This window comes from Mauremys mutica, unplaced genomic scaffold (assembly GCF_020497125.1).
Source record: "Mauremys mutica isolate MM-2020 ecotype Southern unplaced genomic scaffold, ASM2049712v1 000710F_np12_obj, whole genome shotgun sequence".
NCBI classification, from domain to species: domain Eukaryota; kingdom Metazoa; phylum Chordata; order Testudines; family Geoemydidae; genus Mauremys; species Mauremys mutica.
This window is the reverse complement of record NW_025423039.1, coordinates 144,198-158,244: the sequence shown is the minus strand read 5'-3', so window position 1 is coordinate 158,244 and position 14,047 is coordinate 144,198. Positions and strand designations below refer to the sequence as shown.

General features: G+C 67.6%; 1 protein-coding gene across 1 annotated transcript in view; it reads left to right on the top strand.

Moving 5' to 3' along the window:
• Positions 1-4,537: 4,537 nt before the first annotated feature.
• Positions 4,538-14,047, top strand: part of MECP2 (methyl-CpG binding protein 2) — a 35,619-nt gene continuing 26,109 nt past the window's right edge. Inside the window, 1 exon segment of the mRNA XM_045000693.1 lies at positions 4,538-4,636. Within this exon segment, the coding sequence (XP_044856628.1) occupies positions 4,602-4,636 (35 nt within the window). The 5' untranslated portion in view covers positions 4,538-4,601.

Here is a 14,047-nt window from a genome sequence, read left to right as displayed (position 1 = left end):
CCCACTCTGCCGTCTGCCCGCCCTGCCTCACCATCCGCCCCACCCCACTCTGCCGTCTGCCCACCCTGCCCCACGATCCGCCCCACCCCACTCTGCCGTCTGCCCGCCCTGCCCCACCATCCGTCCCACCCCACTCTGCCGTCTGCCCGCCCTGCCTCACCATCCGTCCCACCCCACTCTGCCGTCTGCCCGCTCCACGAGCTGCCCCGCCTCACACTGCCACCAGCCTGCCCCACGATCTGTCCAGCCCCACGATCCGCCCCGCCCCACACTGCTGTCTGCCCGCCCGCCCCACTCTGCCGTCTGCCCGCCCGTCTGATACACCCCCCAACATTGCCACCAGCCCGCCCCTCCCCATGATACACCCCGCCCCACATTTCCAGCAGCCTACCCCGCCCCACGATCCACCCCACATTGCCACCTGCCTGCCCCACAATCTGTCTGGCCCCACGATCCGTCCCACCCTATATTGCACCTTCCCTGCCCACGATCTGCTCTGCCCCACCACCTGCCCGTACTGCCATCTGCCCGCCCCACCCCATGATCCGCCTCGCCCCATATTGCTGTCTGCCCGCCCTGCCCCACGATCCATCCCGCCCTGCTACCCGTCCGCATTGCCACCTGCCCGCCCCACCCCATGATCTGCCCCGCCCCACATTGCCATCAGCCCACCCCACAATCCGTCCTGCCCACGATACTTCCTGCCCCACATTGCCGTCTGCCGGTCCCGCCCCACGATCTGCCCCACACCACATTGCCACCAGCCCACCCCACATTCCGTCCCGCCCCACATTGCCGTGTGCCTGTCCCGCCCCACGATCCACCTTGCCCCACATTGCCACCTGCCCGCCCCACCTCACAATCCGTCCCGCCCCACATTGCTGTCTGCCTGCCCCACCCCACGATCCGCCCCGCCCCACATTGCCGTGTGCCTGTGCCGCCCCACGATCCACCTTGCCCCACATTGCCACCTGCCCGCCCCACCCGACGATCCACCCCGCCCCGCTACCCGTCCGCATTGCCACCTGCCTGCCCCACCCCATGATCCGCCCTGCCCCATATTGCCGTTTGCCCACCCTACCCCATGATCCGCCCCACCCCACACTGCTGTCTGCCCGCCCGACCCCAGGATCTGTCCCGCCCCATATTGCACCTTCCCGCCTGCCCCACGGTCCACCCCGCCCCACATTGCTGTCTGCCTGCCCCTCCTCGCCATCCAACCAGTGATTAGTGTGCCAACAACCCTGTGCCCCCCTCACACCTTTTCTGCTGTTCTGGGCTCTGCACAGCTGGCAACGTGCCACTAGATGGCACCATGACACCATGAATCCTGGTGCCACAGGCGGGGGGGGCGGGGGGACTACATCTCCCAGGAGTCTTTGCAGGGGTGTAATTTGGAAAGGCAATCAGGATTTACACCCCTTCCCCCTCTCACAAGTGCCCAGGCCCTGCCGCCCCACAGGGGAGCCAGGGCCAAATCCCCATAGGAGCTGGGGGAATCACCTCAAGGAGCCAGGATTAGGGCTAAATCGAGAGCTTGTGCTGATAGGGATTAGCGGGAGTGCGTGGGGCATGGAGTGGGCCGAGCTCCCTGCCACAAGCCCCAGCCTATCCAGAGCTGGGGGAGCCTGGCGCCAGGCTAGCAGGGGCTGCGGGTCGGGAGTGAGGGGCACCGGCAGAGCTTGTGGGAGGGCAGGGCTGGGCTAGCAGGGGGCTGTAGGTTGGGGAGTCTATTTGGGGTCACCACCCTTCCATCCCAGCTGCACTATCCCCCATGGTGCTGTGACCCCCTGCCCCACATTCCCAGGCTCTAGATGAAGGGGTAGGATGCCACTTTTAGCATCTTTCGTCAGCCCTGGGCAGGGGAGAGGAGGGGCTGGGCAGAGATCCAGCGAAATCAGGGCAGGATGCGTCCCCCCCAGAAACAGGGGGGGTGTAAATCCAGGCAGCCCCGCCTTACGGGCCCCTGGACCAATCCTGGAGCTGGCCGCCCCGGCCAGGCCCTGACACCCAGGCACTAGGATGGGGAGATGTGAGTGAGGGGGGGTTATAATCCCTGTGTCCCCCGCCCCGCTGTGGGGACAGAGTGCATGGGCAGAAATTAAAGTCGGGGGGGATTAGCTCGCAGCAGCTGTTGTGAGGCCAATTAAAGCTCAGCTCATCTCGCCATGCGCTTCCTGGGGGGTGGGAGTGGGCAGCCCCCCACCCCACCCCTCATCCACCTGGGACAGGGGCATGGGCTGGCTGGCTCAGGGGGACAGGGAATGGGACATGGGGCCTTTCCCCTCTGGGGGGTGTTGGTCGGGGGGATACATTGGGGTGTGGGGCTAAATGCCGTCTGGGGCACTGCACTGTCTGAGGCCCCCTCCATTCCCATCCCGGAGCCAGGGACAGAACCCAGAAGTCCTGGCTCCCAGCCCCCCATGTCATTCCCCCCTTTGTCCCAATGCCTCACGCCTTAGCCAGGCATGTCCCATATACCCGCTTAGGGCCCAGGTTCCGACTGGGACAGCAGAGCCCTCTGCTGCTGGGCTTGGGTTATTACCGACCAGGCTGGGCACCTCCAGGAGGCTGGCGTCTCTGAGCTAGACAAGGTGGCATGTTGAGGCGTGTGTACGGGTGTTGGCGTCCCTGATAGTCCGATCAGTGGGTGCCACAGCTGGGGGGCTGAGTTTCGCCTGCATTGGCAGGATGGCCTCAGCCCCCCATAGCCACAGGTGGCACAAAGTGGTGTCCGAGGCCCACCGTACAAGGTTGAGGCAGTTGGGGGCGGGGGGCAGCCTTGGCACGACTGTGAGGCCTTGAGCCAGGGCTGATGGAAGGGATGGGGCAGAGCCATCGTGATTGTGAGGCCAGGGCAGGGTCAGGGGTGGTCTGGGCGTGACCCTAGAGCAGGCGTCGGCAACCTTTCAGAAGTGCTGGCCCGAGGCTTCAGTTATTCACTCTAATTTAAGGCTTTGCGTGCCAGTGATACATTTTAATGTTTTTAGAAGGTCTCTTTCTATAAGTCTATAATATATAACTAAACTATTGTTGTATGTAAAGTAAATAGGTTTTTTAAATGTTTAAGAAGATTCATTTAAAATAAAAAAAAAAGGCAGAGCCCCCCCAGACAGGTGGCCAGGACCCAGGCACTGAAAATCAGCTCATGTGCCGCCTTCGGCACCCGTGCCATAGGTTGCCTACCCCTGCCCTAGAGTCATGGGGGACTTGCAGAGTGCTGGGGAGGAGGGGACGTGGTGGACTGAGTGGGTGGCCATGGCTAGGGGGAGTAGTTGTGGGAAAGCAGCCTTGATGTGACTGCAGCTATGTTGGGGGGCCGGGGACTGCCTTGCCGTGATGGGGTGGCCATGTTAGATGGCCTGGGGCGGCCCTGGTGTAACAGGGCAGCCATGTTGCATGGCCCAGGGGGGCCTTGGCATGATGGGGCAGCCATGTTGGGGGGCCCAGGGCGAACTTGGCGGCCATGTTGGGGGGAACTGGGGTGGCCGGGACATGATGGGGCAGCCATGTTGGGGGGCCCAGGGCGAACTTGGCGGCCATGTTGGGGGGAACTGGGGTGGCCGGGACATGATGGGGCAGCCATGTTGGGGGGCCCAGGGTGGCCTTGGCAGCCATGTTGGGGGGAACTGGGGTGGCCGGGACATGATGGGGCAGCCATGTTGGGGGGCCCAGGGTGGCATTGGCAGCCATGTTGGGGGGAACTGGGGTGGCCGGGACATGATGGGGCAGCCATGTTGGGGGGCCCAGGGTGGCCTTGGCAGCCATGTTGGGGGGAACTGGGGTGGCCGGGACATGATGGGGCAGCCATGTTGGGGGGCCCAGGGCGAACTTGGCAGCCATGTTGGGGGGAACTGGGGTGGCCGGGACATGATGGGGCAGCCATGTTGGGGAGGCACTGGGGCAGCGTTGCTGTGATGGGGCGGTCGTGTTGGGTGGCCCAGGGGGCCTTGGCATGATGGGGCAGCCATGTTGGGGGGCCCAGGGCGAACTTGGCGGCCATGTTGGGGGGACGATGTTAGGGGCCCGGGGCAGCCATGTTGGGGGGCCTAGGGCAGCCCTCGGCCACAGAGTGGGTGTGGCGATACCCACGCACGGGTTGGTGCCTGAGGAGGAGCGGCAGGGCGGTGCTGTGGCTGAGGTGGTGACCCCGCCTGCGCCGTGAAAGGCCGCTGGAAGGAGCGGTTGTGGTGACGGTTAAAGGGAAAAACCGTTAAAACCGTTAAATTTCAAACCTTCGTAGCCTGAGGCCGCTGCCCGCCCCCTTTAGAAAGTGACCGATGGGCCGCTGGACCAACGGGCGAGCAGAGGGGCAGCCGGGGCCCAATCAGGATCCGCGCGCGCTTCCTCAGCCGCTCCCTCTTTAGAACGTTCTAACTGACAGCGCTTCGCGCCAATTCCAACGGCCGCCGGGAGCGCGCCGGCCCCGCCCGTCGGGTCGAACGGCGCACGCCAATGAGCGAGCTGCGGCATGGTGAGCGACAGCATCGTCGTCCAGTGGCAGTGGAGGGGTGGGGCCCGTCGCTCCGGGTTTCCTCTCCGGCTCGGTCTATTCCCCCCCGCCCCCCCTCAGTCCCCGCGGGTTCTTCGCTGCGAAGAAAATGGCGGCGGCGCCGAGCGGAGACGAGGAGAGATTGTGAGTGGCCGGGGGAGGGAGGGGAGAGGCGGAGACGGGACCATTCGCTTCCCTCGCGCGGGGGGGAGGCGGACGGGCCCATCCCGCGGGCCCCGCGCCAGGAGAGGAGGGGGAGCGCGCGCGGGGGGCTGCGGCTGTTGGTTCCTTCCCGCTCGCGGCGGCCCCTCCTCCCGCTCCCCTTCGCGCGCGCCCGGGGGGTCCCGAGTGCGTCACAGCGGCCCCCTCTGACCGGGGCGGGGCCGCCCCTCACCTGGGGGCGGAGGGAGGAGGCTGAGGGGAGGGAGGTCAAAGGGCAGCTCGCGCCAGCCTGACCCCCTCGCGCTAACCTCCCCCCCCCCGGGCCAACGGCCTGGCTCGCGCCAACCTCTCACCCAGTGCTGACCCCCCCACCTACGGACCGGCTCGCGCCAACCCCCTGCCCCCCCCACCCGGCCCGGCTCGCGCCAACCCCCTCAGTGCCCGCCCCCAGCCCGGCTCGCGCCAACCTCCTCAGCCCCCCCACCCCACCCCGGCCCCGGCTCGCGCCAACCCCCTCGGTGCCCCCCAGGCCCGGCCCGACTCGCGCCAACCCCCTAAGCGCTCCCCCAGACTCGCGCCAACCCCCTCGGTGCCGCCCGGCCCGACTCGCGCCAACCCCCTCGGTGCCGCCCGGCCCGACTCGCGCCAACCCCCTCGGTGCCGCCCGGCCCGGCCCCAGCTCGCACCAACCCCCTCGGGTCCGGCCGGCCCGGCCCGTCCCGCGCCACCCCCCTCAGCGCTCCCCCCGACTCGCGCCAACCCCCTCGGTGCCGCCCGGCCCGACTCGCGCCAACCCCCTCGGTGCCGCCCGGCCCGACTCGCGCCAACCCCCTCGGTGCCGCCCGGGCCGTCTCGCGCCATCATCCTCTGCGCCACCACCGCCGCCGCTGGCCCCGTCTCGCTCCAACCCCCTCGGTGCCGCCCGGCCCGACTCGCGCCAACCCCCTCGGTGCCGCCCGGCCCGGCCCCAGCTCGCACCAACCCCCTCGGTGCCGCCCGGCCCGGCCCGACTCGCGCCAACCCCCGCAGCGCTCCCCCCGACTCGCGCCAACCCCCTCGGTGCCGCCCTGCCCGACTCGCGCCAAGTCCCTCGGTGCCCCCCAGGCCCGGCCCGACTTGCGCCAAGTCCCTCGGTGCCCCCCAGGCCCGGCCCGACTTGCGCCAAGTCCCTCGGTGCCCCCCAGGCCCGGCCCGACTTGCGCCAACCCCCTCGGTGCCGCCTGGCCCGGCCCGACTCGCGCCAACCACCTCGGTGTCGCCCAGGCCCGGCCCGACTCGCACCAGCCCCCTCAGCGCTCCCCCCGACTCGCGCCAACCCCCTCGGTGCCCCCCCGGCCCGGTTCCCACCAACCCCCTCAGCGCTCCCCCCGACTCGCGCCAACCCCCTCGGTGCCCCCCCAGCCCGGTTCCCACCAACCCCCTCAGCGGTCCCCCCGACTCGCGCCAACCCCCTCGGTGCCGCCCGGCCCGACTCGCGCCAACCCCCTCGGTGCCGCCCGGCCCGACTCGCGCCAACCCCCTCGGTGCCGCCCGGCCCGACTCGCGCCAACCCCCTCGGTGCCGCCCGGCCCGATTCGCGCCAACCCACTCGGTGCCCCCCAGGCCCGGCCCGACTCGCGCCAACCCCCTCGGTGCTGCCCGGCCCGACTCGCGCCAACCCCCTCAGCGCTCCCCCCGACTCGCGCCAACCCCCTCGGTGCCGCCCTGCCCGACTCGCGCCAAGACCCTCGGTGCCCCCCAGGCCCGGCCCGACTTGCGCCAAGTCCCTCGGTGCCCCCCCCGCCCGGCCCGACTCGCGCCAAGTCCCTCGGTGCCCCCCAGGCCCGGCCCGACTCGCGCCAACCCCCTCGGTGCCGCCTGGCCCGGCCCGACTCGCGCCAACCACCTCGGTGTCGCCCAGGCCCGGCCCGACTCGCACCAGCCCCCTCAGCGCTCCCCCCGACTCGCGCCAACCCCCTCGGTGCCCCCCCGGCCCGGTTCCCACCAACCCCCTCAGCGCTCCCCCCGACTCGCGCCAAGTCCCTCGGTGCCGCCCAGCCCGACTCGCGCCAAGTCCCTCGGTGCCCCCCAGGCCCGGCCCGACTTGCGCCAACCCCCTCGGTGCCGCCTGGCCCGGCCCGACTCGCGCCAACCACCTCGGTGTCGCCCAGGCCCGGCCCGACTCGCACCAGCCCCCTCAGCGCTCCCCCCGACTCGCGCCAACCCCCTCGGTGCCCCCCCGGCCCGGTTCCCACCAACCCCCTCAGCGCTCCCCCCGACTCGCGCCAACCCCCTCGGTGCCCCCCCAGCCCGGTTCCCACCAACCCCCTCAGCGGTCCCCCCGACTCGCGCCAACCCCCTCGGTGCCGCCCGGCCCGACTCGCGCCAACCCCCTCGGTGCCGCCCGGCCCGACTCGCGCCAACCCCCTCGGTGCCGCCCGGCCCGACTCGCGCCAACCCACTCGGTGCCCCCCAGGCCCGGCCCGACTCGCGCCAACCCCCTCGGTGCTGCCCGGCCCGACTCGCGCCACCCGCCTCGGTGCCCGCCAGGCCCGGCCCGACTCGCGCCAACCCCCTCCGCACTCCCCCCGACTCGCGCCAACCCCCTCGGTGCTGCCCGGCCCGACTCGCGCCAAGTCCCTCGGTGCCCCCCCGGCCCGGTTCCCACCAACCCCCTCAGCGCTCCCCCCGACTCGCGCCCACCCCCTCGGTGCCGCCCGGCCCGACTCGCGCCCACCCCCTCGGTGCCGCCCGGCCCGACTCGCGCCCACCTCCTCGGTGCCCCCCAGGCCCGGCCCGACTCGCGCCAACCTCCTCAGTGTCACCCAGGCCCGGCCCGACTCGCGCCAGCCCCCTCAGCGCTCCCCCCGACTCGCGCCAACCCCCTCGGTGCCCCCCAGGCCTGGCCCGGTTCCCACCAACCCCCTCAGCGCTCCCCCCGACTCGCGCCAACCTCCTCGGTGCCGCCCGGCCCGGCTCGCGCCAACCCCCTCGGTGCCCCCCAGGCCCGGCCCGGCTCGCGCCAACCCCCTCGGTGCCCCCCAGGCCCGGCCCGGCTCGCGCCAACCCCCTCGGTGCCCCCCAGGCCCGGCCCGGCTCGCGCCAACCCCCTCGGTGCCCCCCCGGCCAGGTTCCCAACCAACCCCCTCAGCGCTCCCCCCGACTCGCGCCAACCCCCTCGGTGCCGCCCGGCCCGATTTGCGCCAACCCCCTCGGTGCCGCCCAGCCCGACTCGCGCCAAGTCCCTCGGTGCCCCCCAGGCCCGGCCCGACTCGCGCCAACCCCCTCAGCGCTCCCCCCGACTCGCGCCAACCCCCTCGGTGCCCCCCAGGCCCGGCCCGACTCGCGCCAACCCCCTCAGCGCTCCCCCCGACTCGCGCCAACCCCCTTCGGTGCCCCCCAGGCCCGGCCCGACTCGCGCCAACCCCCTCAGCGCTCCCCCCGACTCGCGCCAACCTCCTCGGTGCCGCCCTGCCCGACTCGCGCCAACCCCCTCGGTGCCGCCCGGCCCGACTCGCGCCAACCCCCTCGGTGCCCCCCAGGCCCGGACCGACTCGCGCCAACCTCCTCGGTGTCGCCCAGGCCCGGCCCGAGTCGCGCCAGCCCCCTCAGCGCTCCCCCCGACTCGCGCCAACCCCCTCGGTGCCGCCCGGCCCGGCTCGCGCCAACCCCCTCGGTGCCCCCCAGGCCCGGCCCGGCTCGCGCCAACCCCCTCGGTGCCCCCCAGGCCCGGCCCGGCTCGCGCCAACCCCCTCGGTGCCCCCCAGGCCCGGCCCGGCTCGCTCCAACCCCCTCGGTGCCCCCCAGGCCCGGTCCGGTTCCCGCCAACCCCCTCAGCGCCCACCCCGTCTCGCGCCAACCTCCTCAGTGCCGCCCGGCCCGACTCGCGCCAAGTCCCTCAGTGCCCCCCAGGCCCGACTCGCGCCAACCCCCTCGGTGCCCCCCAGGCCCAACCCGACTCGCGCCAACCCCCTCGGTGCCCCCCCGGCCCGGTTCCTGCCAACCCCCTCAGCGCCCCCCCCGACTCGCGCCAACCCCCTCGGTGCCGCCCGGCCCGACTCGCGCCAAGTCCCTCAGTGCCCCCCAGGCCCGGCCCGACTCGCGCCAAGTCCCTCAGTGCCCCCCAGGCCCGACTCGCGCCAACCCCCTCGGTGCCCCCCCGGCCCAGTTCCTGCCAACCCCCTCAGCGCCCCCCCTGACTCGCGCCAACCCCCTCGGTGCCGCCCGGCCCGACTCGCGCCAAGTCCCTCAGTGCCCCCCAGGCCCGGTCCAGTTCCCGCCAAACCCTTCAGCGCCGCCTTGCCTGGCCCGACTCGCACCAACCCCCTCAGCCCCGATCCCCCCCCAGGCCCGGCCCGACTCGCGCCAGCCCCCTCAGCACCGCCCTGCCCGGCCCGACTCCCACGCCAGCCCCCTAGGTGCTGCCCGGCCTGACTCGCGCCAACCCCCCCATTGCTGACTCCCCTGGCCTACTATACGCCAGCTCCCTTGGTGCTGACCCACCCGGCTCACGCCGATCCCCCAGTCCAGCTCACGCCAGTCCTCTAGTGCCGATCCCCTCGGCCTAGCCCATGCCAACCCCTGAGTAAGCTCACGCCAACCTGGACCGCTCCCACCAACTCCTTAGTCCCGACCCCCCCCAGCCCCGCTCAGGCCAAGCCCCCTCGGAGGTGTTGATGTGAGCAGCACCATTCTAGTTCCATTCACACCACCCACCCCATGTGGCCCAGCCCCCTTTCATGCCAACACTTCCCCTTGGTGCCCCTCACGCCAACCTGCTGTTGCTCTGGGTCCCTCTTGTGCCCACTCCCAGCTCTGTCGTGCCCCGACTCTCACCAGCCTCTTTACTGCCGAGCCCTCAGGCCTGCTCCCCCAGAGCCCCCCCACCAGCTCCAGTGCTGCCCCATTCCTGCGCATCCCTTCCTGGCCCTGTGGTGCCACCCAGCCCTGCTCACGCCAGCACCCCTGCCCCTGTTTCCACTCACACCAGCTCCACTGATGGCAGCTCTGTTTCCTCTCGTCCCAGTCCTCCGTGGCACTATGGTGCCCCCCACCTGTGCCAGCCCCCCAGTCCTGTGGTGCTGCATGGCGTGGCTCACGCCAACACCTCCTGTCCTCACATCAAGTCCTGTGATGCCACCCCAGCCCCTTGCCCTCATGATGTTGTCCTGGCTCCACTCAAGCCAGCCACACTCCCAGGTCACCCCCTTTCTCTTCATGCTGACCCCATTCCCTGCCCACACTCAGCCCCCTCGTGCCCAGGTGCTGCCCAGCCTCTGCTTATGTCACCCCTTTGGTGTTTGGGAGCTGAGGTCCCGCCCATGCCAGCCCCTAGCTGCCTCGGCTCACAGCAGCTCCAGCCTCGAGGTGCAGCAGGCTCAGGCCAGTTTCCCCAGTATCGCGGGCTCACGTTAACCCCGTACCACCGCCGAGCTACCCCATGCCAGCCCCGGAGGAGCCCCTGACTCCTGCCAGCCCCCCACACCGGGGCCCCAAAGTGCCGTGGCCTGCATGCTCGTGCAAACACCTCACCGCCCCACTCAAGCCAGCCCAGCGAGTCGGGGCACACTCACGCTAAGGCATTATTGCTGGGCAGCATCAAAGCAGTGTCCATCCTATGCCAACTCCTGCAGTGTCCTGGACGGGTGCCCCCCCACACTCCCACCAGCCCCTCTGGTAATCCCAGTGCAGACTCTCACCTGAGCCCTGTCCACTGGGGTCACCTTCATGATGTTTTCCCTCGGGCATAAATTGTTCCCGCCGATCTCCTGGCTTCAGGCTTCCTCTTCCACTGGTTTGCCCGACTCTTCTGTGTACCGTGGGGACACCTGACCGGATCGCTCTGTTTACCTGACAAAATCGTGGGAATTTTGCAGGAGGGGATTGTTTGAGAGTGACACTCGTAGGACATGAACGGTTGCTCCTTGCATGGCATCGGAATAGGGCTTACAGGAGCCGGGATTTCCAGTGGAGACAGAAAAGCAGCCGTCTCTGGGGAGAAACTTACTCTGAGAGTTACGCTCGCAGCCAGCACGAGCCACCTGGCTTACCTGGGCGTTTGGGTTACTCAGGGTCTGGTGAATCCGGAGTGCGTGTCACCGAGGTGGTATTAACGTCTGGCCTGTACCAGGGGCCCAGACCGGGCTGGGAATGATTTGCATAGCTGTTGCCGTGCATTGTAAGCTCTGTGGGGCTGAGACTGTGTTGTTCTGTGCAGCTTTAATTGGTGACTATGGATAAATGTTGAGCATCGCTGCAATTGGCAGACGATCATGTAAGAAGCTGTTCTTTTGAGCTGGGAGTGTGAAGAGATGTTCACTCCCATGCGACCCGTAAGCTTCAATATTTTGAGTTGGCTTTTAGGGACGTGGCATGAAGCTGCACCCGGAGGAAATGGTTCCAGGCGGGGTGGTTTTCGAAGGGGAAAGACCCGAATCGGCTGTGGAAGCCCGGTTTTATGGAGACTGAGCTCTTATTTGGCAAAAACCTGCTGATCAGCCCCTACCTGGCTGCATCCGTTTCATTTTGACGCTGCGTCTTGGAGATGCGGTGTCCAAAGAGGAACCAAAGCGCCAATGAAAGGGCTGGAGGCTACTGTCTCCGGGAGCTGGGATCCTGGTTCAACGCCCTGGGCTGGAGACCACCGAGCCAGAGCCCCTCTGGCTGCTAGCTTAGCCCCCTTTGGAGAAGGGACCCGAGCATTGGCAACATGTCCCCAGTGCCCGAGATGGCAGGGCCGTGAGAGCTCCGGCCACTCCGAACAGCTTAGGTAGCACTCAGGAGAGCAGTTGGCAAAACCCCCGAAGCAGGAGCCATCAACTCGCCCCCCCGCTCCAGCCCATGTTTGCCACACGCTCTTAAGGGAGGTCACCGAAATGTTACATCCCGTCCCTGAGAGGCACAAACAGGGGCCGGCAGCTGCGTTCCTGGTGGGAGGTTTGTCGTCTGTCTCTCAGCTTGCCCCAAAGGTTCCCAAACCAGATCTGTGTAATAACCTGAATATGGGTTTGTGCTGCTGGGGGTCCGGTTTCTCGAGGTTTGCTCTGGGCTTGTGCGCACTGGAAATTGAAGTCTGACGTTCTGACCCCAGGAGCTGGGGCTGTGGGGCGAAAACCCACTGTGTGTCATGAGCCTTGTGATGAATTGGCTACGCTAGTTGGGTGGGTTGGGACAATATGGACCCCCCTTAGTGGCACTCCAGCGGGTCCAGGAGTTATCAAACTCCGTGAGGATCAAAAGGGAGGGGATCAGGGGGTTCCCTAGCTCGAGGTTTGCTGCCATGTTGGATTGCGATTCTTACCACGGCAGGTTCGCTTACTCACCAGATCAGCGGTCGGGGTCACCAGTGTTGTCAGAGCTGTACCGGTGTGGTGCTCTGCTCTCTCCAGTGTTGATATCACTCGGCTGCGTGTGTGTGTTCCCTCTGTGTGCTGTCCCAGCTCTGCGCAGATAGCTGACAGCAGACCCGACGAGAACCCCCAATAACCACAGAGTCCAGTAAGATGCAAAGCCACGTCGGCTAGGTTTATTGCGACCTCGGACACAATGGCAGTTCCCTGTAGGTTTCTTAGCCTAACTCAGGGCATCCGACGAGAAAGTGCCTCTTGGCAATGGACCCGGCTCAGTCAGTGGCGGGACTTTCCACTGCCCCCTCGGCCGGACAAAGGCACCGCCCCAGGGGTGCATTCTTATACCCAGATACAAACAAGTTACACATCATCCTAACGTATGGAGGGGCCACCCCTCTACGCAGCAAAGTTCAACCTCTCTACGGATTTAGGTGCCACCTTCTACCCTGTACATGTTGGTTCGATCAAAACAACTCTATCCATCATATTCCCCTTTTGCCCCTGTCATTGGGATGGGCCGGCCTGTTCCTTGTTATCTGTGTGGAATGTGCAAGTGTGTGAATGTCCAGGACCTTTTAGGTACGTATCAGCCCTTTCCTTGCCAGCTCCTGTGAGCAGGGCCTGCCTCTGGCTCACGGCTTCACTTTGCTTTATGTGAGCAAAGCCTTGACCATGACTTCAGTTCAGGCCTCAGGCCTCAGACCAGGCCTTGACACCAAGGTTTATATCTCAGGGCCTCCTCTTACTACATTGCGATGGGGGGCCCCGATCCAGGTTGAGGGGGGCCTGTGCTATGCTTGGTGTGACGAAGGTCCCCGATGTTTGTGAGCAGGAACGAGGGGACCCCCAGTCTTGGTGAGTGCAGGCTTGCTCTGGCGACTGCGCTGATAGCCATGATGGAGAAGAGACTGGGCGTTAGGGAGTAGCCGCCTGGCGTGTGGTGGTTTGTTAACGGCACTCCTGGTGCATCGAGGGTGTGGAGCAGGCGCGGGCTTGCTGCACCGTGAGGGCGGAGCCCCCTTGCCAGCGGTGGGCGGGCGAGCCGCGGAAGCCCAGCGGGCAGCACCTTGGCCGGGCCACAGGGATTATATTTTTGGAGGCTGAAGGGCTGCTGAACGGGCTCTGCTCTGTGCTGTGCAGCCAGCGCTGGAGTGTCGTTATTGCAAGGGATCACACTGTGCCGTTTGGGGGAGCTTGGTCCGTCTGGCGCCCTCCGAGCGCGGGCGGGGTGGCCGCAGCTGGCCACCTTTCTCTCCGCTCCAGGAACCAGCAGGTTGGAGGCTGCCTTGGTAGGAGATGCTCCAATTTGTGCCCGAAGCGTAGGGTTCGTTCTCGTCGCCTCGTGCGTGACGTGAACTTCGCTCTCACCGGGACCAGGGCTTTTTCAGTTGTGAATGTGAAGAAGTTCCTACGAGGTGTGGTGGCAAACGCAGCCGGGGGGTCCCGAGGCGGGCGTGGAAATCTGGCGCTGGGTGAAAGGATCATACAGAGAGTGGTTTGGGATCGGCTGGACCAAGGTGGAGGTAGGAAATCAGGCCTGACTCCGCAGGCCTCTTCTGACTGTGTATGTGAACGTCCACCAGTGCAGTGTCCGGTGGCTCGGGGCTGGGGCTGCTGCTTCGGAGTTCTCGGGAACCCGACAGCCCAGCCGCCGTTCGCAAGCACCTCCAGTGGTGGGTGATCTGCGGCCGGAGCCGGCTCAGATCGCGACACGCTTTAACTCGTGCTTACCCTGAGCCCACCACGGCCGCCCCCCCCCGCCTGGCGTTGGCGTTCAGTCTTCCTTCGCTCCCCCACCCCCTGAAATCTGGGAGCTGGAGGGGTTGGAAAGCAGAATAGTCAAAGTCTCTTGTAAGTGTCCTCTGCAGATAGCGGCTGCGACCCGTGGTGCTCTCTGCCTGGGGAGAGGCAGGGAGCAGAAAGTGAAACTGGTTCGAAATGTTGGCTCTGGGCTGGGCTGCCAGGTGCCTGGGTTCTCGCCCTGGGTCTCTGCTGAGTCACTTCCCCAAGCCAGGTCTCAGGGCCGGCCTGGGGGGGAATTTCACCTCACTGCACGCTCAGCCGG